The 26249-nt window shown below is 39.7% G+C and overlaps 2 protein-coding genes and 1 long non-coding RNA gene across 4 annotated transcripts in view; 2 read left to right on the top strand and 1 right to left on the bottom strand.

The window, feature by feature from the left end:
- Positions 1-22918, top strand: part of SNRK (SNF related kinase) — a 40200-nt gene extending 17282 nt beyond the window's left edge. For both annotated transcript variants that reach the window (XM_061365313.1, XM_061365312.1), the window contains exons 4-7: positions 10361-10502; positions 12984-13196; positions 14293-14427; positions 19100-22918. In XM_061365313.1, the coding sequence (XP_061221297.1) occupies positions 10361-10502; positions 12984-13196; positions 14293-14427; positions 19100-20315 (1706 nt within the window). In that variant the 3' untranslated portion in view covers positions 20316-22918. The remainder of the gene's footprint in view (positions 1-10360; positions 10503-12983; positions 13197-14292; positions 14428-19099) is intronic.
- ABHD5 (abhydrolase domain containing 5, lysophosphatidic acid acyltransferase) overlaps positions 1-26249 on the top strand; it is a 294222-nt gene that overhangs the window by 84297 nt on the left and 183676 nt on the right. The window lies entirely within an intron of this gene.
- On the bottom strand, positions 2961-7554 carry LOC133218662 (uncharacterized). The gene is made up of 2 exons (XR_009727239.1): positions 7430-7554; positions 2961-3256 (listed from the first exon to the last, which is right to left on the bottom strand). It is a non-coding gene; the product is annotated as an uncharacterized LOC133218662 (long non-coding RNA).

Here is a 26249-nt window from a genome sequence, read left to right as displayed (position 1 = left end):
GTTTAGAGCAAGGTGTCCCTGCCCATGGTAGGGGGGTTGGAGCTTGATGATCTTGAGGTACTTTCCAACCCTAACTATTCTATGATTCTATGATTCTATAAAAGACACGACTAACAAGAATATTGTGTTTACTGTGGCCCAGTGCTATACTACTGCATACTGCTGCATACTGTTGCAACTGGAAGTTTGTAGTCTAAATCCAGTTTGCTGCTGCCTCAGTTGCAAAGGATAACATCCTGCCTCGTTGCACTTGGATAACATCCATTGCTTTATTAGTTAGATGGTGGCTTTCTTGTGCAACCCAGACCTGGGTATCTTGTTAAAGAAAACAGAAGATTTGTCATACATACATTTTGCTTTCCTGAGATCATTATACTGCTTTTAGACCAACTTTGTCTTTTGTTGGGATGTTCACAAATTCTTTTTTTTGATTTTTGCATCAAATGTTTGCATTCTTACTTGAATACAGTGTGGCTGGAGTGGGTTTTCAAAATTTCAGCTGCATTTATCTGTTGCTTGAGCTTTACCTAGCCTCTGGAGCTAGTTCTGATGTTTCTGTGTGGGTATAGCGTTTTATTCACAAACCAAATGACTGATGTAAGCCTAATGGCCAGTGTGTATAACATGAACTTTTTGTGCAATAAAAATGCTGAGTACAAGATTTCACAGGCTTGAGTTAAAAAGGTGATAAAATACTTGCAAACATCATACAGTATTGAATCATTTAGCATACCTGACAGCTTTCTGGAGTTTCAGTATGCTAAAAATCAGATTATAGTCCAATATGACAGAAATGAAGAGCAAGAAGTCCTGCAGAATCTTTCACTGATTGTTCTGTTTTGAAAATCTCCCTCTTTAATGTTGTATTGCAACACTGTAGAAGATTTATAGTTAGATATATTATAGAAAAAGCTTGAAGATACAAGGGTGCAGAAAGCTAGAAGTGTAATACTTAGCTGCTTCCAGCGTGAAAGGTCTTCCTTGTTTTGCTTGTACCAGTGCAGGGTTTACTGCTCATGTGCTGCAATCTATTCCATGACTGACCATTTGATGAGTTGTTTTTTATCAGCTCACTTGACAGAAACCTTTTCTGCCTTACCTTACCAGAAGGCTTGCCTTCTGCCAGGTTAGCAGAACTGACTGTTCCCTTAGCACTGAGTGGAAGAGCTGGTGCAAATGAAGTGAAGGGAGCATGCAGTTTGGATTAGAGTACTGGGAGAAGGTGGTAGGACCTGCTGGTTTTTTTTTGTGTTACCAAGTTCAGGTTCAATGAACTCAGCCTAGTTTATTTATTTTCAACTTCCATGTAAGAGAACCTCATTAAGTATCAAAGTGCAGTTTTAGGAGAATTGTGTGCTCTACTTTCCAGCTTCAGATGTTTTTTGAAGCAAAACAGAAGGAATTGGTGTCAGTACACAGTATTTCCATGCTGTGCTTTCCTGCTGTGTCCTTGTGTTAGCAGCCACACTCTTCTGCTTACTCCCTGCTGTGCCTGTGTAACTTGCTGCTGAAAAAACCAAATCAAATTTAAAAAAATGTCAAAAATGAGCTTTTTATAATTTTTAGAAGGGGCAAATGCAAGGAATTGGTTGTTAGAACACGTTTAGGAAGTTTCAGTCTTGAAGATATTCACGCCATGTTAACAAAGAATTTACTTCTGTGCTGATTTGTATGCAGGTAGGGGAGTCCAATTTTTGTGTAGTATGTTATCCTTTGATTCTGCTTTTTACTCTCAATCCAGTTACTTATTAACAAGAAAGTACTCTTAATGCCTCAGATTGAGGGTGTTGTGCTACAGGTTTAGGAGCATTGTATCCAGAAATGAAGTTATGATGTGACGGAGCTGTAATGAAGGGTGGGAGTCTGTGATCCTAAGGACTTCTCAGTAAATCTGTGCTGGCTAATATTTATAAAATATGACTTATGTTCCATTCTGGAATACTTTATGCACAAGTTTTAATGCATTCACCAGTAAATTACTGGGTGAAGCAAAGAATGATTTATCCAAGTGAAACTACAGAGGAGAACCTGTCAAGACAGTCTTCAGTTACTACCGTATCAGTTAAACTATAACTTAAGTATAGGGATGATTCTTAGTCGTCTCATGGAGTTCATGAGGGAGCTGTTTTCATAATATTTCGAACTGCTGTTGTGGAACAAGATTTCATTATGACAAGTACATCTCTGCAGCCATGAAGCTTCATTCTTCATTTCATGTATCTTGCAAACAAATACTCAGATTACTTATGTTCAGTCCATGGCTGACTAATTTGACAACATGGGTATGGTGGGACCTTATTTTTTTTTAATAAATAAGTGCTAATTATGCATTCTACAGCTTAAACCTCTAGGCAGAGATAGTCAGAAAATATGAAGTATTTCTTAGATACCAGGAGCAAAATCATTTTAGTATTTATATACAAAAGAGACCAAAAACATTGCAGTGAAATGTGCATAAGCTGTGTGTACTCTATAGACTGGTATGTCCAGTGATTTTGAGAATATGTTTTATATAGAGAGAAAAACTTCCTTTTACATTTAGTTAATCAGTATTGGTGTTCATCCTGGCTCATTATTTCCTGGAGCAGGAGTTTTGGAATTCACACAGAAAATGTTGGTTTTGTTTGTTTTTAATGTAGACTCAGTAACTTCTGAAATGTGACTAAGCAACTGAAACCAAAGGAGATAGAATGCATTTCTAAATGCAGAATTGATGAGTCAAGCAGGTTATTTTGGAATAGAGGCAGTGGCATGTGTTCAGTAAGACCTTTCAAGGGTGGGGGTTTTTGTCAAAATATCCTTGCTGAAATTTGAGAGGCAGTAATTACTAAAAAAAAAAGGAACAACTTTTTTTCTGTATTTTAATAATTTTATGCCACCAGCAAGACCCATGCTTTGTCTTCAGGGAAAACTAAGTACTAGTTGCCAGACTGAATGAAAATAAGAAACACTTCCAAAGATAAGACTGGTTACTGACGGTCACGTTTTAGTCAAATAAAATAACATCTATAGAGCAGACTGTTTCATCAGACAGATAAGCTAATTATGAAAATAAATTCCTAAATGCCATTGGCTGTTCATGCTCTTTTTTGGATGGGTGGGGGAAGGAAATGATTTCTCCTAATTCACTTGTGTGTGTGTTCTAGTAGCAATTTTAATTGAATTTGTAGTGCTTTAAAACAAGGAGAAAACCCACTTGTGCCTGTTAATTTTGAAAATGTTAGCATTGATTGCAGATGATCTCTTCCTCAGCTTTCTGCAAGGAAAAAATAAATTTTACTTTACAAAGACCCCAAAAATAGCCGAATTTAAGGTGGTGGTATCCCTGAAAACTACAGAGGTCAGTACACAAGTTCATTCAAAGCCTTTTTCATTATAAGTGAAAGAATGGAAGAACAGTTCAATCACTTAAAAACTGAGTATCTGTGAAAAAGTAATCTTTGTTGTTTATCCCTATGTCGTGGTTTAACCCCAGCCAGACAGCTTTTCACTCACTCCCCCCCCCCCTTCCTGCCCTCCCCCTACTCCTGGAGGGACGGAGAGGAGAATCAGAAAGAATGCAGCTCCCATGGGTTGAGATAAGATCAGTTTAGTAACTCAGGTATAACACAAACCACTACTGCAACCACCAGTAATAGTAATGATAAAGGAAATAACAAGGGAAAAGAATACAAGACCTCATCACCAGGTGACCGATAACTCGCCCCCCCCAGCCTGACCAAGCACTGACGGATACTTCCTCCAACCCTGCAGTCCACTAGCCCTTCCGGGTAACTCCCAGTTACATCCAAGGCAGGATGTGCTGTGGTATGGAATACCTCTTTGGTCAGTTTGGGTCAAGTGTCCTGTCTCTGCTTCCTCCTGGTTTCCCTTCCTCCCTGGCAGAGCATGAGGCTCAGAAAGTCCTTGGCCAAACCAAAATATCATTTTTATCAGATTTGTTCCCAGCTCGAAAGTCAAAACACAGCACTGCACCAGCTACCAAGAAAGAGAAAAAATGACTGATACTGCTAAATCCAGGATACCATACTTTTCAGATTTCACAGGTGGTCCAGTCTGAGCATCTTCCAGCAGTCTGTGCACCTGGTAGTCTAAAAATACTTGTGATACATAGAAATGCTGAAATCATTAACAGTTACTCTATATCTTGCTACTGACTTTTTGTACAAGACATGCATTTTTTTAAAGCTTTTTAGCTTATATAGGATTGGAAATATTTTTCTTATTCTCCTGTTGAAGCACAAGTATATCAACGGATGCTATCCAAACAATTCAGTATTGTATCAGCTTTTATCCTTTTATACTGTAGGATGTAATTTTTCATCACTTTCTATTAGAAGTTTCAGTTTCTGCAATGTTTGACATGTCATATAAATTTTTACTCTTAAACTGTTCTGATTCTTCAGACTATTATGTGAAGCTATGCTATAAGTTTGTTCATTCTGTTTTCCATAACCTATGCTGTGAACAGGATCTTAAATTTCAACTTGTATAAAGCATTCTTACCACTGAATTATCAGCTTGTACCTACTCAGAGCCCAGTGAAAGTTGCCCCCTAAATTACAGCCCAAATAAAGCAGTTCATAGTAGGGTTTTGTGTCTGGAGTTTAAAACAGCAGTCTTTACATACTGCTCAGTTGCTGCATAGCCCTGAGTGTGCCCAAAGTGCAGTGATGCTGATGATCTTTGCATTGGATTTTGCTTTGTAGCTCTACATAGAAGAACTTAATAGTTAAAAGCTGGTGCGTTGAGTCTTTTTCTATGGGTAGGGGTTTCTTTCATAAATCTGTTTTGAAGCAGTGGTGATGACATTCTTTAATTCTTAAGATGGCAGTTAGAGTAATCGCCCATGATGATGGAAATTGGGGTCCATTTCCATCTTTCCTTTGTCCACAGTCTGTTGATACTGCTGCAGTGGGAAAATAAACATGTAAACATTTCTGTCATCTCCATAAAAGATTTATTTTCTCTTTTGCTTATTAAATGGCTTCTAGTAGAAGATAACTGTTATAGTGAACGTTACAATGAGAAATGCATAAAACCTGACTAAATTTACTCAGTGTTACAAATCACTTTTGAAGAAGCAGACTTTCTGGAGAAATATACACTGTATAAACTGTTAAGCAGTTCTACATTTAAGCTAGAAGAAAAAGCCACCTTTTTCCTGTCAAGGACAAAAATAAACAACTTTAATAAGCAGACTCAATTTACATTAGGTAGTTAAAAGTGAAATGTGTCTATTTCAAAATGAGTATGTGTTTTAGGCTGCTTAAAATCACAAATTCACAATGCATATACAAAGCGTGACACGTTTGACTTCTGAGGAGTGGTAGAAATTTGAGTGAATCTTAAGGTATAAGAATCCCTTCTGTCACATAAACTAACTTTCTGAAATCCATAGTGCTTATTTTAGGAGTAAATGGCGAACTTTAGAAAGCAATCAGTGCCTAATGAAATGGTGAAGCTCCAGTGGTTAAGCAGAGGAATATGGGTATCCTTTATGCAGTGCACAAACCTGAGCATAACAGATGTTTGACTGCCTTGTGTTAAGGCAGGCATAGCATAGACAGCTAATGATGTAGTTTGATTTCTATGGCAGTGACTTCATGTTATGTAAGGAAGTTGCATATACAAAGCCCTGGTTGTTATGATCCTGGGAATCCTGCTTTGGTAGTCCTTTCCAGTTCAACATTATTTAATGGCTTTAAAAACAATAAAATATTCTCTACTGTATCTAGCTACTACTGCTTTTAAAAATCCTAATCTCACCTATTTTATTCTTGTAATAGCAATGGCAGTTTCAGATTACGACTATGCAAATTAAAGGCTAAATTGCATCTTGAGGTCTTCACTGTGCTTTTGAAAGAGAACCCCACCCCCCCCCCCTTCCCCGCTCCCGGAGGGATGGGGAGGAGAATCAAAAGAATGTAACTCCCACAGATTGAGATAAGAACAGTCCAGTAACTAATGTGTAACACAAATCACTACTGCTACCACCAATGATAATAATGATAAGAGAAAATAACAAGGGAAGAGAATACGATACCACCCGCCGAAAACAAGTCCAACCCAGAAGACCCCGTGTCCTTCCGGGTAACTCCAGTTACATCCTGGGCATGATGTGCTGTGGTATGGAATACTTCTTTGGTCAGTTTGGGTCAGGTGTCCTGTCTGTGCTTCCTCCCGGCTCCCCCTCCTCCCTGGCAGAGCATGAGGCTCAGAAAAGTCCCTGGCCAGACCAATTATTTGAGCGTTATCAGCTCTGTTCCCAGGCCAAAAATAAAAAACACAGCGCTGCACCAGCTACAAAGAAGGAGAAAAATGTCTACTACTGCTGAACCCAGGACACAGTGGCACCTCAGTTCCGAGCTGTGATAGGGGAATATAACTGAAAATGTATGCTGAGTCATTGGCCCAGGGCAAGGAGTTTGGCTTACAAAACCCGCTCCTTTATCTGGTTGTGCTATCCAGCAGTACATTTATTGCAACATCTGAAAGTTTTGTCTTAAACCTGATTAATTTTTTTTTTTGCATTAACGTAGCATTTTAGGTAATATATTAACTTAAAATGGTATGTAAGGAGAGTAAGGTAGATCTCTGCAGAGTTCTTTATTGTGCATCCTTTATGTCGAACCATACTTGCATTGAACTGAAGGGAAACAGTGCTGTATCCCATTTAACAGGTCTCAAAAAAGTAGTCTTACTCTGCACTCTGATCCTGCCCATATAGTTCTGCACATTCCTTTGTGGTTTTTTGATTTTGGTGCTTGTGTAGCCCTTTAGTGACCTAGTGCCATTCAGTGAATGGGTAAAAACGTAAATAGATGTTGTCATCTTTGCTTTTAAATGTGCATCTACAGCTTCTAATGGTGTGTAAAGGTAGGAAACTGTCTCAGCTAGGATTTTTCCCCTGAGTTGACGTAAGGTGGCAACATACTACAGGGGCTCTGTTCACTTAAAAATGCTATGTTTTTGCAACTGTGTGGAGGTCTAAAGAAAAACATCTGTTCCTTACAACTGAGTTTTTATTTTTCTTCCTCCTTTTCCCAGTTATTAGCAGGTCTAATAAGAGATGCTATTTCTTTCTGAAAGCCTTGCTTTGATGAAATGTCAGGCTTTTATCTCATTGCTGCTCCAACATCTTTCTAATCTGCTTATGCAACTGTCTTGTCACAGTTGATGCTTTTGACCAAATAAGATCACTAGATCTTGATTGAGGCTTTCATGCAGTTTGATTGAACTCCCCCCTTTTAACAGGGTAAGAACAGTCTTTGGGACTTAGAAATGAAAGATCAAGGTGTCATTTTCTACTGTGCTGGTGGAAGTGGTCTCCCAGCAGGAGGAGTTATTCCCGTTTTTTGACACCTAGGATGTGAGCAGAAATTGCCAATAGCAGGGTACAGAACAAGAATGGGCAGCATGTACTGACCATGTGTTGGTCAAAGCACTTGATCAGCTGAGTGCAAACCTCCATCTTCTCTCTTCCTATCCAGAGGACAGATAAGTTTTCTCTGTTAATAGGAAAGAATAATAGAGCAGCACTGATTATGACAGCACAAAACTGAATGGCAAAGAAAGTTCCTGTTGTGTGGCTTTGTGTATTGTTCAGGGAAATAAAAAAAATTTGTAAAAATGCACTATAATAAAATAATCTGATTCTCCTGTATTAATTTCTTAGACAGCCATGCATAAAGAGCTTGTATCTTTTAGCCAGATGGCACTATTCTGGAAACAAAGATTTCTCCAAAATGTAGCATAGTTATTGCATTCAATGGGTGAACAAAAAATTGTATCTTAGAAGCATAATTTTTATTTCTTTAAACCTTTTTTTTTTTTGCAACATTTTTCTGAATTTGACAGTAAAACGTGCAGTTATGAATCTCCCGTAGAGAAAGGTGGAAAGCACAGATGCAGGATTGATTTTTGCATATATAGAATATCTTAAAACTAAAAATTTGGGTATAAACTTGGCATTTCTTGAATGTACCATATAGTCATTTAACTGTTGATCTTGTAACTCCTTCAAAATGTTATGTGGGTATTAACTCATTATTTTGGAATATCTGCTTTTAAATCTTCAGAGTCTAAACCTTGGATTTCAGATTACACTGAAGGCTAGAAAACCAGCATGTTTAAACTTACTTGCATGTTGGGAGTGTAGGTCACCTACTTAAATTTAGAAGATATGTTTATAAACAGTGCTTTTAACCCTCAAGTTTATGGATCCTTTTTACAAAGGAAATTATTTTCCCCTTTTTGATAGTACTATTTATGTCAAACTGTAAGTGTCTTCAAAACATATAAAATAAAAACTTTATAAAGCAAAACTGGAAGGATATCTGTTGTCCTGGAAACTGAGATAAGGACATGAAGCTATTGGAGGAAGTCCAGAAGAGAGCCATGAGGATGATAAAGGGGGCTGGAATGCCTCCCAAATGAAGACAGGCTGAGAAAGTTGGGGCTGTTTAGGCTGGAGAAGAGAAGCTGTATGGAGACCTCAAAGCAGCCTTCCAGTATCTTAAAGGGGTTACAGAGATGCTGGAGAAGGACTCTTCATTAGGGGCTGTAGGGATAAGAAAAGGGATGATGGGTTTAAAGTTAAACGGGAGATTTAGGTTGGATTTAAAGAAGGTCTTCCCTGTGAGGCTGGTGAGGCACTGAAACAGGTTGCCTAGAGAAGCTGTGTCTACCCCATCCATGGCAGTGTTCAAGGGCGGGTTGGACACAGCAGCTTGGAGCAGCCTGGTCTAGTTGGACGTGTTCCTGCCCATGGCAGGGGGTTAGAGCTAGATGATCTTAAGGTCTTTTCCAATCCAAACCATTCTTTTATCTGCCAATAAAAAGTCTGCTTTTTATTTAATCCAGCATGTTGTGTGTGTCTTGGAAAAAGTGAATATATGAAATTTTGTGGTAGGTTGAGAAGGGCAAGATACTGTTGTTACTGTTCTTATTTTGTTTAGGATTGCACGCAGCTGTTGTCTGAGTAGCGGTGGTAGTTTGAAATACCACTTCTAAAATACCAGTTCCATTTTTCCATTGTTCTTGCTGGCTTCATATATTTCAAATTAAGTGACTTGAAAACTTGTTTAATGTTTCCTGCTTCCTGTCAGCTTTTTTTACCACTTTACACTTACCATACATTTACTGTACATTTTACACAGTGAGAAGTGAAAAATAATTGTGTTATAGTGGAGCTGAGACAACACGGTGCTGCTTTAAATGAAGCATTCAAGTTCTGTGTGTTCACCCTATCAGTGTTGTTTTAGTTCTTGCTGTGCTGTCATGCTTTCAGTTTCTCAGACACCTTGAATGTGCTGCTTCTCATGGGCAAAAGGAAGTATGGTTTTACTCTTGGTGTTTCATGCTGCAGGGAGGGTGTCTCTGAAGGTCAGCTGGTGTAATCCCTCTGGTCAAGCAGGGACACCTAGAGAGATGAGCGCTCCAGTCCCTTCATCACTTTCATTGGGCTATCTCCAGTATGTCCATATCTCTGTTGGCAAACTCTTTATGATTTGAACTAAATGTTAGCTTTTACAGTAAGTAGAAACCAACTAAAGGGCATCATGCCTGGAAGTGCTTCTTTCTCATCTTTTTCTGTGTCATTTCACTGGGGAACAAGAAAGTTAAGTGTTTTTCTATTTACGCAAGCAGGGAATAAAAGGGAACAAGAAGACTCCCAGAGTGTTGTAGAGATCACTGTTAATTGTTACATTGGGATATTTTAAAAAACAAAACCAGAACAAACCCAACACCAAAAACACCACCACCACCACCAAAAAATACCAACCACCCCTTCATACTTTGCAATATGATTGGTGTAAGAAGATGGTTTTACATAAATCAATGGTTTACCAGTGGAAGTAGCAAAAATCACTGAAGGAGAAACATACCTAAATCAGCTTCATTGAAATAAGTGGCTTTCTTTGGGATTTCTTACTTCAGAGTAACATGTAAACTGCACTGGGAACAGTTTATGTTAGTCCTTCAGAAAGGAGCATGCTTTGAATGCAAATCTCTTTAATAACCTGTGCCTACCAGTGAAGAAAAGGGTAATGAATTCTTCTGAGTGACCAGATTGTCTTGAGCTTTATCTGTCGAAGGTGTTACGCATCTCCCACTGTTGTGCATGACATGAAGTCATGAATTCTGATAATTTTTCCCCTGTGAAACTATAAAAGCTGTCAAACAGTGGAACTACTGTATTTTGTACTTCAGTGGAATTGCAAATGACATAAGCAATGCTCATAATCAAGACTACAGTAATCACCCCAGTATGCATTTCAAGAATATTTTATGGTTTTCATGGTAGTTATGTCTGTTTCTCAACTGTTATTTTATAGTATGTGCTGTATATTTACAGATATATGGAGTTTGGGGGTCATCCTCTTTATGCTGGTTTGCGGACAACCACCATTTCAAGAAGCAAACGACAGTGAAACTCTGACTATGATAATGGACTGCAAATACACAGTGCCACCTCATGTGTCCAAAGAATGTAAAGAGTGAGTACTAAAGAACTTGAAAGTATTCATAGAAGTGGATTCTCATTACCTTTGGGAGCTGCCCATACCATATTATCCATGTGTGGAATATTCCTTGCCTGTCTCCTTCTGTCGATTGGGTAGTTTCTTGGGCTTTTCTTATTCTTTGTGTCTACTCTAAAGATTAATCCCGTGATATTTTTTGCCAGTATGTTTTTTTCCCACACTTGTGTGACACTTCATTTTGGTTTTATACAATGTATCTTTTTGTGTCTTAGTTGTCATGCATTTTATAAATGATTGAAGAAGTTGCTTACCACTGATTGGCTTTGGCCACTGCTCTTGCTGGATAAATTGCAAGGCGTTGCTGAGTGTATTCTGTGGCAGAGGTTAGGAAGGTTAACAGTTTCTACCGGTTTCTGGTCAAAACACAAATTGTCAAAACCCAACAATATTGCAGCAAGTTTTGCTAATCTCCTACAGAAGTTGCAACTTCAACATTCTAGGCAATCAAGGGAGAAAAAAATTGTCTTAAAATACCGTATGCCACTTGGGAATCATGACTCATTTTGATGTTGTTTTTCTGCAGTGTTCACTGGGCCTTTTTTTTGTTTTTTTTTTTAATGCATTCCAGTATTTCCATATCAGTCAATGACCTCTTCAGTCCTTTTAATATGTATCCCAATTGCATCACTTAAACTATTTTACAATGTTTGACTGGGTTCTTGAATTTGCAATAGTATATCTTTTAATTTTCAGCAAAAATTAAAAATCCAGGTGCCTATAGAAATGCTTGAAAAATGCATTTGGTTCTGTCAAAAGCTAGAGCAGCATCTAGGATTCTGCTGCTTTGCACAACATGAAATCTGCTATAGCTGGGGTCATAATGACCTTTCCTCTCTTCGCCTGTCATCTGTGCGCTCCAGGAATCTAACACATAACATGCCATAGCTGTTTTTTGTGTCTTGTCATTAGTGTCTAGTATTTCCAGTAACATGGAAAAGCTGCTGTCAGTGCTCTCAGCAGCTTGAAGAGCTTTACGTACAGGAAGAGGCTTAAAATACAATACAGGAAGAGGTTTAAAAGAGCTCTTATCAGTGAATTCTATCGAATAAACCTCTTGAGATCCTGCATGCTCTGCTGAGGCCAGGAGATGTATTTTTGCAGCCTTTTGCTTAATACAGTGGTTAATACTAATTAGCTTGAAGGCCCAAGTAGCCTTCCAACAGGGTACGATCCATTACTCAAGTCCTCCATGGGTTTTATTAGGGAAAAGGTACTGGGAATGTTTAAACTTTCTGCTTGGAGTGAAAGCATTCATGGTGGTTTGGGGTGCATAAGCAGACTTAAAGCAGGAGGTATATGTGGCACATTTGTGGGGTTTCACTACAGGTGCAGTTTAAAAAAAGTCAAATGAAGTATATTTGTTCCCTTTCTGTCATAATATTAACAAAAGCAAAGAAAATCAAGGCTTCCATGTCTCACCCCGCCTTTCCTTTTTCGGTAAAGGTAGCAACTACAGCTACTAAGTATGTATGTGGCATTCTTCTTTTACAGTAGAGTTTCAAGAAGCCAGAGTTAACTTCCATTTATAATTCTATGCATCATCTTGCACTAAAAAGAAGTAATAATAAAAGAAAATTGTGATTAGCTTTCTGATTTGTGTGGTCTTACAGTTTAAAGTTGCATGGTGTAGTATATTAGTGCAATAAAAAGCATTATGTGAGAACCGCAGAATGTTCATTCCACATATTGGAGCAATAAAGTTTCATTAAAACCTTGACACCAAAACTGTGTATATTCACGTTCTATTTGTCATGCAAAGCCAAGAATACCTCCCCCAAGAATTTTTCACATATAGTAAGTGAACAAGATGTGCTGTGCTAATCAGGTCTTATTCCGCTATTTATTTGGAGAGTTTATGCACTTCCTTTCCATGCTTGTAAACACTCAGTATCAACCCATTAGTAGGTTTGTCATTTCGTCATCTTGGACAGTGTTTTTGGTTTGTGGGGTTTTTTTAATCTTTGGATAGAACAGGTCACTGTTCTCTCAGGGATACAGAAGAATCAAATGTCTGATAACTACTTCAAAATAAAATATTTCTACTTATCTTGCCATTGATATTCCTGTCGAAAGCAGCAATAATAGAAAATTGTAGTTCTGTTACAAACCAGCCTGTAGGCTGTCTGTGACAGTTGCCTTATCAGACCTATTAAAACCAAACAAACTGGAAAAATCAGGTTAAGAACCTAAGCATAGTAAATGAAAACTGCTGTGTTTGTGGCATTTATAGTTTTTAATAAGTCAGTCATTTGTTTTGGTTCGGCAGTATTGGGAATGTCTTTGAGCATAAATAATTTCCCGTCACATTCTTAACTGTAGATACTTCTAAAGATCTACGTAGCCAAGAGCAGAAAATTTCTTCATAATGTTGTTCTTACAGTGGCTGCTTTTTAAACATGTGAGTGCATTTTGTTTAGATTTATTTTTTATTCACAGTCTAATTACACGGATGTTGCAGAGAGACCCAAAGCGAAGGGCATCTTTAGAAGAGATTGAAAACCATGCATGGCTCCAAGGAGTTGACCCTTCTCCTGCAACTAAGTACAATATTCCTCTTGTGTCATATAAAAATCTCTCTGAGGAGGAACACAACAGTATAATACAACGTATGGTCCTTGGGGATATAGCAGACCGAGATACAATAGTAGAGTAAGTTACCGGTTCTATATTACATTATCAGCTTTCTATATGCAGTTTGTTTCATACAGCTGTCACTTACTTAAAGGATGTCATGAGAACCTGGGCACTTCAGTGTTTAAGTATCAAGCTATTCAGTTTACAGACAAAATATTACAATCTTGCTCTGTAATAGGATATTGCAGGATGAGATACACTGAAGCAGTCCCAACCTTAGGAAAAACATTTAGAAAAATGTGTTTGAACAGTGTTTAATTCCTGCAGCAGTTTGCCACCTTGAGTAAATGTAACTGGTTTGGAGTTCATGCTTCTTGTGCTTCACATCTCCACATAGTTGGACGTGATAGATTCTGGTATTTTTCCATTAGTATGTTACCTGAATCTTCTGTTAACTAAAAATACTGTTCCTTTTATCTACATAATGCAAAAGTCATTGTCACTGAATGAGCTTGCCAGAAAGCTATAGTTTCTTCTAATAGATTAAACCACACAAATTTCTAAAATATTACCAAAATTGAAAGAGGACTTAAAATTGTGTTTTCTATTTGTTTGTGTTTAAGATAGAAAAACTGTCTTTTGGTGTGTGTGGGGAAGCATTAGTCTTACTTAAGTTTTTAGCTGCGTAACAGCGGCATCCTTTCTTGTTAGAATGTCTGAATGATGCTTACTGGCTTATGAACTTAATTTTGCTACAAACTTAATGTGGCAGCCCTAAAACAATGAAGGTTTTTCCTCCAGTTGTTGCATTAACAAATATTAGTGCTTTGTGGTTGTAAGTGCTATTGGGAAAGCCCGTCACTGGGGTACAGCATCAATTTAAATGAAATGTTATCATTTAAAGAATGTTCAGTAAAGGAAGAATTCCTTAATTTCTTTTTGGATTATATTCTGAGGATGTCCTTATCCTACTTAAATTGAAATTACTAGATTTCTTGTCTCTTTATTTTTAATAAAACCAAGACATGCTTGTCAAAACATCAAAAATACGCAGTTCTGCTTTCAGGCACTCTTCCTGCTCTGAGAAGTACAGCAGGTTGTGTGAGATGCATGTCCAGTTTTGAGAAAACCGTTGATGTATGATTTATTTTATGTTTTGTACTTTCCTCAGGGCATTGGAAACTAACAAATACAATCACATCACTGCTACTTACTTCTTACTAGCTGAAAGGATTCTGCGAGAAAAACAAGAGAAAGAAATTCAGACCAGATCTGCAAGCCCCAGCAACATCAAAGCTCAGTTCAGGTGAGAATTTAGGAATCTAAATGGTTTCTTTTTTTTTTTTTTTAACTTGCCTTACTGACAGTATTACTGAATTGCTCAAGTAGTAAAATATTTATTCATTGCAAATCTTAAATGTCTTCCAAGTGCTGTGGACACTTCAAAAGCTCTTCAGACATCAGTTACCAATAATATCTTCAATTCCTACACTTTTCATGAAATGACTAATCAATTTGAGGTCTGTGTCTGAAGCAGCAAGTTTTCACATCTGCTAGGAAAGGGTGTGTTCATTGACTTCAGACAAACTTGTGTATATGATATGCCTGGAAAAAAATCAGTTGCATAATCCATAAACTTGTTGATGGATAATTAGTTATAAATGAGAAATCACTCTGAATTTGATGTTATAGTTTAACTGTTAGCTTTGATTTTTCATTGGCTGAACATCCCCTAAATCAAACTTCGAGTAAACATCTAGGTTCTTTCTCATGTCAGTTGATATGCCTGTTGTCTAAGGAAAACTACTGAAATAATTGCGTTATGAGCCATTTAAAGACGTTGCAATAGATACTGTTTTAATTATTTATTTATTTGACAAAAACAGGATGGAAAACCCTCACAGCAGCGTTCCCTGAGATTTTCAAAGCTTCAGACACAGGAAAACTAAAGGGGGAAGTGGGGTTTTGGCATGTAGTTGGGCTGGACATGTCCAACCAGTCCATTTGCTCTGCAGCCACTTACCAGAGCATCCCGTATGTTCAGTTACAGCAGCATATCCTTTAAAAAGAGCAACACAGAAAAAAACAAAACCAACCAACCCAAAAAAGTACCAAAAAAACCAAAACCACCCAAAAGCCCACAAGGCAAATAATATAGTTTCCATCAGCACGTTGCTATTGGACAGTGCAGCTTTTGAGCTGTTACTTTTGATACAGATTCTGGTTTTTCATTTCCTGAGTGAAGTGGTAGACTTTTACCAGGGATCTGCTGGTAATGAAAACATAAATGTTTATTAGCCCATCTTACAACCTTTCCAGTGAAGGTGGGCACTGTGCTGAGGCATTTCCATCAATTTTTCTTCTCTAACCTCCAGCCTCTTCAAAGGTTGCCTTTAGGTAAAATATAATTGGTAACTGTTATTAACAACAATTGTTAGTAACTATCTGTTAATGAGAAAACAATGTTAAGTGCTTGTGCTGATGTTAGCCTTCAGAGATGTTAATCTATTTGTAGGATTTGGAGAAAAAGACAAGATACCTTGTTTTTTCCAAAGCTTTCTTTGTGTACCTTTCATGCAAGGCCACATGTGAGATAATTTAATAGGAATTATAATAGGGACATAAATGCTGCAGTGTCCTTCTGGCATGTATGCATGTATTCTTTGGCCTAATTGATAAAAGTGAAGTACTACTACCTCAAGTTCAATCTAGAATAAATGGACATTTGTTATAAATTAAGGACACGATTTGGAAACTAGGTGAAAGATACATCATCTCCATTGGTTGTTACCTTGGATTTAGGCTGGGATTTTGGAGGCTTTTAGAGGAGTCTTTGGAATACCATTTCATCTACCTGAATAATGAGTTGTTTCTCTCTGAACCTTAGTGTGGTTCTCAACACCTCTGTCATCTCCAGATAAAACTGCACCCTGTGGGTTGAACTGGAGCAGAGTGAAATTTTGTTGCTGGTCCTATAAGATCATTCGCTCAATAATCGCTAATGGAGGATATTTTATCTTGTGTTCAGTGGTTACCAGTACTTTTGAGGAGCTACTGTTGCAGGCAAGCTAAGGGTTGGCTACAGAACAGAAATGGTCTGGAGCTCTGCCTTACAGATTTTGCTTTTTTCAAGGGTAATACTGTAACTTTATGTCTGCAGTTCTCTCTTTAACATCAGTTTCTTTAAAAAAAAAGAAATCCAAGCAGAACATCAAATGTATGTAATACTGAGTATTAGTTGTAAAACAGGTTACTTTAGAGGAAAACTTTGGAGTTTACCTTCAAATGAAAATTGCAAAACTACAAAGTGTGCTTTGAAATTTTGTGATTTTTCTTTTTTTTTTTTCTCTGCATCAGTATCACTCTTTCAGTAGAAGAAAGTTGTATAGAAGAAACCTGCTCCAGTTGTATAAGGAACTAGAAAAAACAAGTTCATTGAATCTAAATCTTGGTATGAATTTGTAAATTTGGAGCTGTTGAAACCTGCCTTACGAGTATGAATTTTCTTTCCATCATAAGGACATATGCATAAACTTGGGAACTCTAGCCCTTAATGGTCCCAGGTAGTTATTCCTTGTCTTCTTGATGGTTCTGAATTCAAAGTGTTTATATAGAATGATGTTATGGAAAAGACAACAAAATAGTGGTTACTTTGATTTTGAGAAGATAAAAAAATTATAACCTGGAACTTGTCTTCTGTCACTCTGTCCCTCCCCCAGGCCTTCTGGGAATAAGGGGAGGGGGAAGTGAAGGTAGGCAAAACAAGGGTTGCTATGAGAGATAAGCGTACTGTAGTGAGTTTTATTGCCTGGAAACAACAGGAATGTTAGATACTGTATTTACACTTTATTGTGACAGCCACAGAACTCTTTTCGTTTTTTTTGCTGACAAACCAGTCTGTTCTTAAAGCATGGTAAATTCTTGGGAGATTTAGATCTTCCTTTTCTGTCATTTTTATAGTTACGCTTCTGACTTAAGTCAGTTGTTTGTTTAAAATACCCAGCACAGTGCAGGTGATCAGAAAACTAGGTCAGTGGTTCCCAGTGTTTTCAGGAGTCATCCTAAGACTGGGCCTAAGCAGGAATGCCAGTGTCTCAAACCAAGGAGAGCCACAGCCAGGGCTCTACTTCTTGTCTGGACAGCTTGGATCAGAGCTGTTGATTGGGTGACCTCTCTCAGGCACAGCCTCTCCTGGAGGGAAGTTGCTCTGAGGCCACTAGTAGCTCCTGGTGAGACAGGACAGAGCCAGTGCGGCTCATACGAGGGAACAGGCTACGCAGGCTCACATAGGTGTCAGGATCCTGGTGGATTTTTGTGTCACTGGTTTGATAAGCAAAACTGAAGCTTGCACGTCAAAACAAAGTGTGCAGCTAGGCTGGATGAATTTCATGTTGACTTAAGTGTTCTTCACAGCTCATACAGCTGGGTAGGTAGTTGTCAGTTGTTACCTGTGTAGACAGGCGTCTCAAAGTTCAGCATCCTTTTCTATCCATATTTTATGAGCCTTGAACAAATGAAGCCATATTGCAGGGGCATACATTAACTCCAAACACTTAAGAACAACACATTTAGAATAAGAATAGCAAAGAGGTGTCTGGCCTTTACTTGTTTCTTCTCATGACACGGCAGAGATCAGGAAGTTGGTATGATCCTTCTCTCTGTATGCAGTCTGTCCAGGCAGGTATCTGGGGTCACACTTAGTGTGAAACATTCCCTATTTCCTCTCCTGCTTTCTTCCTATGCCTTTCTTCTGAACTGGGCTACAGAGTCAGGCAGCCCTTTATTTTGGAACACCCTAAATATGGTTGGGAATGTCTTGTAATACACTACCTATATCTGAACAGAGGTGTCTACTGCATATTTTCATGCAGTATGCTGGAGAACTTTAGTTATATAAAGTTAAGTGACTGGCAAAGTCTTTTACGTTAGTGGTAACTGTTAGTTTGAGAGGTCTCCACAAGAAATGTGCAACTTACGCTGTGAAGCAGTTGAAGAATTATTCAGTATTAAGGTGTTGGTCTTTTAGATTATGCTTTCAAAATAGAGGAAAGACTGACAGTCTTTGTTCTTAATTTATTATGTGTGCATTGGAGAAAAATTACAATATATGGTATTTAAAGTAGAATACAAGTCATTAGATACTCTCAGATACTGGAGATATCTGTTGCTAATTATAAAACTGATTTACACTTAGGTGTTACTGTGATTTCAGCTAATGCTATTACACAGTTGTAAATTTTGAGCTTGGATTTACAGTGTATTCAAATGTCATACTCGCAAGCAGTGTGAGTCCTGGATTCATGCAGCTGTATTATTCCAGCTGCTCAGCCAAGGACAAATAAATGTATGATCTCAGTTCATGTGTGTTTAAAAATAGAGGGGATTTTGTAGAATAGAGCTTGGTCTGAATAAGACTGACTGAAAATGAGATAATTGTTTCTCCTGACTCAGCTTTCCAGTCTCACTCATGTTAATTCTACCCTAAATTTGTATAGTAAGGATACTGGGGAAAGAAAATAACAGAAGCTTCAGATTAAAAGGTGTTTGCAATACTGCTAAATTGTGCTTGAATTAGCTCATATTAACCTCTAGGTACTGGTTGTTTTATAAGTGTGTCAGATTATTTTCTTGGAGACACAAGTTTTTGAAGTTTTTTTTTGTTGTTGGCTTTTTTTTTATTGCTTAATTCATTTTCTGAGAACAGTGAAATCTTAAGGTTTCATTTGACAGTAATCAACATAATTTCTAAACTATGCTTTTATATGTATGATATTCCTTTCAAAAAACAGCATTTCTAAAGGAATGCACATTCTGTGAGAACGATTCCTTTTCCTCAGTCACTCAGTGCTGTTATTTACAAACATTCCACTCCGCAGACAATTTGTGTGGCAATGCTTGTGCTTCTCTTGTGCAGATCTTACGTTTTCTTATTTGCCTTGATCTGACTTCTCTTTCATCCTTTCTAATTGTATATGTAGGCAATCATGGCCAACAAAAATTGATGTACCTCAGGATCTGGAGGATGACCTTACAGCTTCTCCTCTCTCCCATGCCACTGTTCCTCAGTCACCAGCTCGCACAGCTGAGAGTGTTCTCAACGGCCACAGGAGCAAGGCCCTTGGTGATTCAGCAAAGAAGGAGGATATCCCTGACTTATCTGGGCCAGCACTTTCAGCAGTCCCGTCTGTGAGCTTAAAACCCACTGCAAGTGGCCGGAAGTGCTTGTTCAGAGTAGAAGAGGATGAAGAGGAGGATGAAGAAGATAAGAAACCTATTTCTCTTTCTACTCAAGTTGTTCTGCGCCGTAAGCCTTCTGTCACAAACCGACTTACTTCAAGAAAGAGTGCACCAGTCCTCAATCAGATCTTTGAGGAGGGCGAGTCAGATGATGAGTTCGACATGGATGAGAACTTGCCTCCAAAGCTCAGCAGGTTAAAAATGAATATTGCTTCACCAAGCACAGTGCATAAACGCTATCACAGGAGGAAAAGCCAGGGCCGGGGCTCTAGCTGCAGTAGCTCAGAAACAAGCGATGATGACTCGGAAAGCAGGAGACGCCTAGACAAAGATAGTGGGTTTACTTATTCCTGGCACAGGCGGGATAGTAGTGAAGGGCCACCCGGCAGCCAGGGAGATGGAGGTGGACAAAGCAAACCAAGTAATGCAAACGGAGGAGTAGACAAAACAAGCCCAAGTGATAACAAGGGTGGGGGGAGCCCCTCTGGTAGCTCTGGCGGTGGCACCAACAACACTTCAGGTTCCAGTCGGCGATGTGCTGGATCTGGAAACTCCCTGCAGCTGTCGTCTAGAAGTGCAGGGGAACTGGTTGAAAGCCTCAAGTTCATGAGCCTTTGCCTAGGCTCTCAGATTCACGGCAGCACTAAATACATTATCGATCCTCAAAACAATCTGTCCTTTTCCAGTGTAAAAGTACAGGAGAAATCAACATGGAAAATGTGTATAAGCTCCAGCAGAAGCTCAAGCCAGGCTTCATCCCTGGGCAGCCTGAAATTTTTTTCTGACCAAATGTCAGTCACAGCAAACAAGTTTGAACGGGTAAAGAACAGGAACTTGAAAAACAGTGTGCTACAACTACCTCTCTGTGAAAAGATGATATCTGTGAATATTCAGCGTAACCCAAAGGAGGGGCTTCTCTGTATGTCCAGTCAAACCAGTTGTTGTCATGTCATTTGACGACGACCTGATTTTAGTAGCTTGATCTATTTGACAGCATCAATCTTCCTGTTCAGAGCTGTGAACACCTTGTCACGGCCCCCCTTTTGTTGTCTTAAGATTTTTAAGTGAGCTTAGAGCAGTTATTTATTACACTTTTCATTTTGTTTGCTTGATGGTATGACAGTGCATGGTCTTTGCATGCTGCTAGCAGATCTCTTTTTAAACAAAACAATATTTTATTGTGTAATTTTTACATTTATAATTTTACTATGAAAGATCTGGTTTAAATTAATATAAATATCTGGATCCTAATGTAAATGGAGCACTTAGAAGTTTCCTGTTCTGCACTTAAACTAGAGAGAGAAGCTTTTGTTTGCTTGTGAAATGTTAATTCTTGTTCTGACCTTCTATGATAACTAAAATATGTGATATGTGGCATACTTTATGTGTCTGAAACAGAACCAAAGCAATAATGTTTTGATGCTGAAAACTCTTCAGGGAGCTTTCAGATGTTCCAAGGCTTGTACAAAGCAAAATGTGCACTGAAAATTAGCGATCTTGATGATAATTTTAAACCCACACCTATTTGTCTTAAGCTATGATATGGATAAAGTTCTGGCTCAAAAATCAAATGGAAAAGATCTTTTTTTGCTAGAAGTAGTTTTCTTTCTTTCTTTAAAAAAGCAAGTAGATTTGTAAGGCAGCTTTCTTCCATAGAAATGTGTTAATATTACAAACAGACAATCTTTTTTAATAGAACAAAGGGGAACTATTAAGTCTACTTCTGAGTTTTTACATTCTAACTGAAAATAAAAGTATTTGTATGAATTACTTTTGTTGTTAGTATATCATGACAATATTTTAGGGGTTTACCCTTGTAGACCTTTTCCCTTTTCCTCTCCTCCTCTCCCTGTTATTTCAAGAGGCAATAAGGGATGGAAAACCTTTCAGGTAGCTGGATTCAAACTGAAGTTGTTCTTGTCATTTACATATTTCTCATTATTACTCTTTTTAAGACTTAAGATACTGCTGTTCCTCATGTGTCCTACTTATTTTCCCTCAGTAATAATGCTTTTTCATACAGTCAGTTTAAAAGAGCATATAGGAAAGTCTTTATTTTGCAGCAATTAACCTTTCTGTCCCGTTTCCCATTGCCACGCCATGGTCTTGATTTAGAGTATTTCTGCACAAAAGGAGACTTGACCAGATGAACTGACTTTGTGGAATTTTATTATTCAGAATAAAATATACTGCAGTTTCCTAGTTTTGGGAAGGGCAGGAATGTTTTATTTTTTTCACGCTGTGCACTAGGTCTTCTAAGAAATGCTGATGAGACTAGTGGTAGTTACGTAGCAGTGCCCTGGGTAGATGCTGGGTGTCGGAGGAGCTGATGCTGCTAAGCATCCCCTAATGCTTGCAGAGTGGTCGGATATGAGTCATTTCACATCCATTACAGAGCGAGTGGAGCACTAGAGAGCAGCCTCACACCTGGTCATAGGCTCGACAGCTCTTGTTGATCAGTAAGAGACTTTACTGAGGGAGCATGAACAGTGTGGAATACTCTGACCCTCACTGGGGATTTTATGTTCTGCTTCCTAAGCAAGGCAAGGACAAGTGTTTTACTCCTTTCTGTTTTGAACTGCAGTTGCAGTTTAGTCAGCATGACACTTGTTAGAAATTAAAAGCTACAAGGACAGATGTGTGGGTGAAGCCATAGAACACATTTGCTTGACATTTTTGAGCAGGGATCTTACCAAGGGCCAGAAATGTGATGTGTGGTTCACAGACAGTGAGCATGACATCCGAGTAGGAGACAAGTTTATAAAGGGCATTGGCAATAAACTTATTTGTTGCAGCTTTTTTCCAAGTATTGTAAATATACTTTCCTGATACTATGTACAGCCTTGGAATGGCACCTGTTAACTAACCCCAGGTGTATTTTGTTTCCAATGTTTTTGTATACAACTGTATATATGGTGCTCATTTTAGAACAGCCGTGTTGACCATTTATGCTGCATAGTTGTATCATACATAGCCTTAGAGTTGTGTGTGGTTGGTTGAACCTTTGGGTGTACAAATGTTAGTCTGAGTGATGTCTTTTACCCATTTGTTGACAGGTGAATGATTGTGCATGTGATGTATGTTGTGTTGTCATGTAAAAGGAAGGGCAAGAATAAGCACTACAGTAAAGATAATATTGGACCAAACTATTTAGAGCAAGTAAACAGTTTCTTGTACCCCTTAACGTGTCTTTAAAAGTTGCATATAGTTACAGTAGTGTATAAATTAAATATTGTGGAAAAACAGTCTTGTATTTTTCTGTATGTGTGTATATAAATATATATATATAAAATAATGTACCTCTAGCAACTTAATCTGTATTTAAGACATGACAATCTTGACACAGAATTTTAAGAATTTATCAGTCTAAATAAGGAGACTCAATGAACAGAAATAGAAAAAAATCCTCACCAAGAAAGAATCTGTGTGTTAAGAGGATACAGAAGTATCACCTGATCTGATTGCTTCCAGCAGTGTTTAGCTTTGTCATTGTATAAACACAGTGTTTGACAGAGGTGGAAAATCTGGTTAATAAAAGCTGTATCTTGATTGATGCTTAAGCTGTGGTTTGCATGTCCCTGTTTCTGCTGGGGCTCAGGGTGCAGGGGTGGCACAGGCATCATGTGATCAGTGCTGGCCAGGTTCATAGAGGGTGATAAATTTGAGCAGAAAGCAGTAGATATGTAAGTTCAGCTGCTTTGAAAAATAATAGAACCACAGCATGGTTTGGGTTAGAAGTGACCGTAAGCTCATCCAGTTCCAACCCCTGCCATGGGCAGGGAGACTTTCCATTAGGCCAGGTTGCTCAAGGCCCCATCCAGTCTCCCCTTGGAGGTTGTGTGGGGATGCATGTAGGTTTGCAAACTCCGAGTTGTTCTCTTGCACAGATAAAACATGTTCATTTGGGTTTAAATGCTGTCACGGCTGGCATCTGCTCAAGCAGCTCTTCAAAGTTCAAAGGCTGAGGTGGCTGCTGCTGCTTCAGCAGAACCTCAGGAGGGTTTAAGAGCTTTAGTGAGCTCCACAAGTTGCTGTCCTGCTGAAGAACGCTGCTGCACCTGTGCAGCTGCCCTGTGGGCAAACCTCGTGCTGCTTGGGCAGCTCAGCAGTGCAGCACACAGCAGGTTTCAACAGCTTGGATACAGCAGTTGCTCTGTGTGTGCCTGCAAGTTTCTCAGTCCTGTCCCAGCCCCATGTGCCTGTCACATTCATGGGAGAGGGGGAGGGCCTACCCCCACTGCTGCAGCTCCTGGGAAAAAGCAGTGTGCTTCACCTGCCTCAGGGTGGTTCCCTTGTCAGACGCAGGGTGAGGTTGTACACCTCTTTCCTGATCTGCAGAGGTGCTTCTGACATCTAGTACTGATTTATTTAGTGTGAAGATGCAAGTTGAAGTTCCAGCAATATAGATTGTTTTTAAACCAAACCAAACCTATTATTCTTGTTCGCCATGTAAAATGGGTAATGGTAAAAACCCAGATGTAGAACTGGGGCCGTGCAAAGCGCTAAGGCTGCACCCAAGATCCAGCACTGCAGCATAAGAGGCAGCTCTGCCTGTTGCTCTGCTCCTGCAACAGGTTAACACCATCCCTGCAGTTAATTCCACCTCATTACAGCAACTGCTTCACAGGGTACCTCTTACCACAGTGCCCTGTGCTGCAATACTTGGGCTCCAGGTGCTGGAAAACCTCTGCTCCTGAGCCTTCAATCTCAAGTGGAGTCAGAATAATAGACAACCACAATAAACAACTGCAATGCCGAAGCTCACGTCCAGGAGTGTGCTCTCGCTCTCCTCACTTGCACCCTGCCATGCCTTAATGTGCTGCTCATTCCTGTTTCTTCCAGGGCCCTGTGAGGAGAGGACAGATGCTGGCGTGTGGAGTGCTGGGCTGGGCTGGAGGGTTCTGGGACCATCTCTAGTGCCCCATGGAGGCATCTCTGGTGAGATCCAACTAGGACCCCTTAGCACCACCAGTTCTTCCACAGGGATATGACTGCTCAGGAAACAAGAGCTGTAACCAGCCAGGGATGGCACAGACACCAGGTGCTTGGCATGCTCACTGGGATTAATGACAGTCAGCAGATTAGGTAATTACAATTAACGCGTGATTGCTTTATGATGGGCTGGTTGTGTGAGGCTGTACCCACAGGCTCTTGCAGCTGGGACCTTGGCCACTGCTGGTGATCGAGATTCCCAACTCTGGCCAATGTAAACGGGGCAGGGGTGGGAGTGGGCATGGAGCCACCAAGGACCTCACAGGGCCAGGACTGTGCCTGAGCAATAAAATGGGTGACAAATCTTGTACCACCTGCCTTTTCATGACACCAAGGCCAAGCAGCAGCATCTCAACAGCTGGTACATGCAGTAATCTCTCATTAGCCAGCTGGTTATACAGCAATCCCAGGGTACATGGCCAACAATAAACAGAGACCAGGGGCAAACCAGGATGTCCTAAACATTAGCAACAGCCAAGGCACCCTGACAGCCCTTCCCATGTTTGGTTTATGTGGATGAATCAGATCTGCCTGCCACTAATTCCCAATTACAACTTGCTGTCAATAAAAGGTGTTTGAGTAATAACACTTTGATGTGACTGTACCTGGGGAAAGTGTAATAGTGACTCACTTGTCAAGTGGGCCCTGGCTGAAGCCAGCCCATCTCCCTCATGCAGGACAGTGTGGGCTGCGCTGCCCTTCTCCGGAGCCATGGCTGTTCCCTCCCTGAAGCACAGCCTGTGGCTACTTTGTTTCTGAGCTTAAAACTGTAATTACTTGTAACAAGGTAACTCAGTTGAGCCTATCTGTGCGCATTACAACTGGCATCGATTTCTGTAAGTAAGTCAAGAATCCTGATGTGGTGACAAAACAGTCTATTATACTCAGGAAAAAAAAAAATCCAGACGATGTCTGTTTACTTTCCCAGATAGGAGAAGAATTACACCACACGAAAAATTTGATGCTTTAGAGGACCTGTAAAGCTTGGGGTTTTTGTAACGACAAGGCTCTCAGATGTGTCATGTCAGATCTTAGCAATTGATTTCAGCAAGCCGTTGTGTAACCTCTTCCTATTCCCTCCCTCTTGCTACCCTTGAGAAATGCCAGGCTGAGGGAGGCAGAGGGAAAGGATCTGTTTTCCCCACTGGGCTCTTGTGTGCCACAGGCCTGGGAGAGATTCAGCTCAGCACTGCAGACCTGGGAGCCAGGAGGAAGGGCTGATGAGCTCTCAGGGCATGCCAGGATCACCCTCATCACACCACGATGACAGAAGCCATCACTGCTGTGTTTAATATGGAGCAGCAGGTGCACGGCTGACAGGCAAGCTGCTGGGCTCTGCTGTCAGCCTCCTGGCTGAGGCAGGGGACATAGATCCTGGTGAAGGCACATGGTGACATTAGCCATGGCTCCCACTGGCTTTGCTTATTGGCATAAGGAAGTAAACAATCAGTGCAAGGCTCCCAATGAGAGTTGAGATCAAATCTCTCAGGCCTAGGTAAGTTAAAGTACTCAGAATTGCTTTCCTGCCTACAGAGGAAACTTTCCGCATGCAATGTTCCCAGTGTTGGAATGTTCCCAGTGTTTTCCTCTTCTACTGTCCTCAAGTGCACAGGAGGTTCTACAGGCTAGAAACTACAGCAGAGATCTTGAGTCAGCAGATACCTCTGGGGCACAGGGCAGTTAGTCAGACCTGTGGCTCACAAGCTACATGTGGGAACTCACCACTGTCTACCTGAAGGGCGCTGCAGCTTCAGCTATTGCACACCAACTGCTTGGTACCCCTAGGGAGGAAGACAGAAGACACTTACCAGGAACAAGACACCTCTGACTTGGTTGGATTTGTTTCCTTTCATTCCAGTGCCTTCCCTCTGTAGCCACCGTGCCCTTTGCTGTTGCACC

This window comes from Neopsephotus bourkii, unplaced genomic scaffold (genome assembly GCF_033783945.1).
Source record: "Neopsephotus bourkii isolate Nb327-2 ecotype Australia unplaced genomic scaffold, CSIRO-AGI_Nbou_v1 NB_1280, whole genome shotgun sequence".
Taxonomy (NCBI): Eukaryota; Metazoa; Chordata; class Aves; order Psittaciformes; family Psittacidae; genus Neopsephotus; species Neopsephotus bourkii.
Note: the sequence above shows the minus strand (reverse complement) of the source record. Positions and strands in the feature narration are given on the sequence as shown.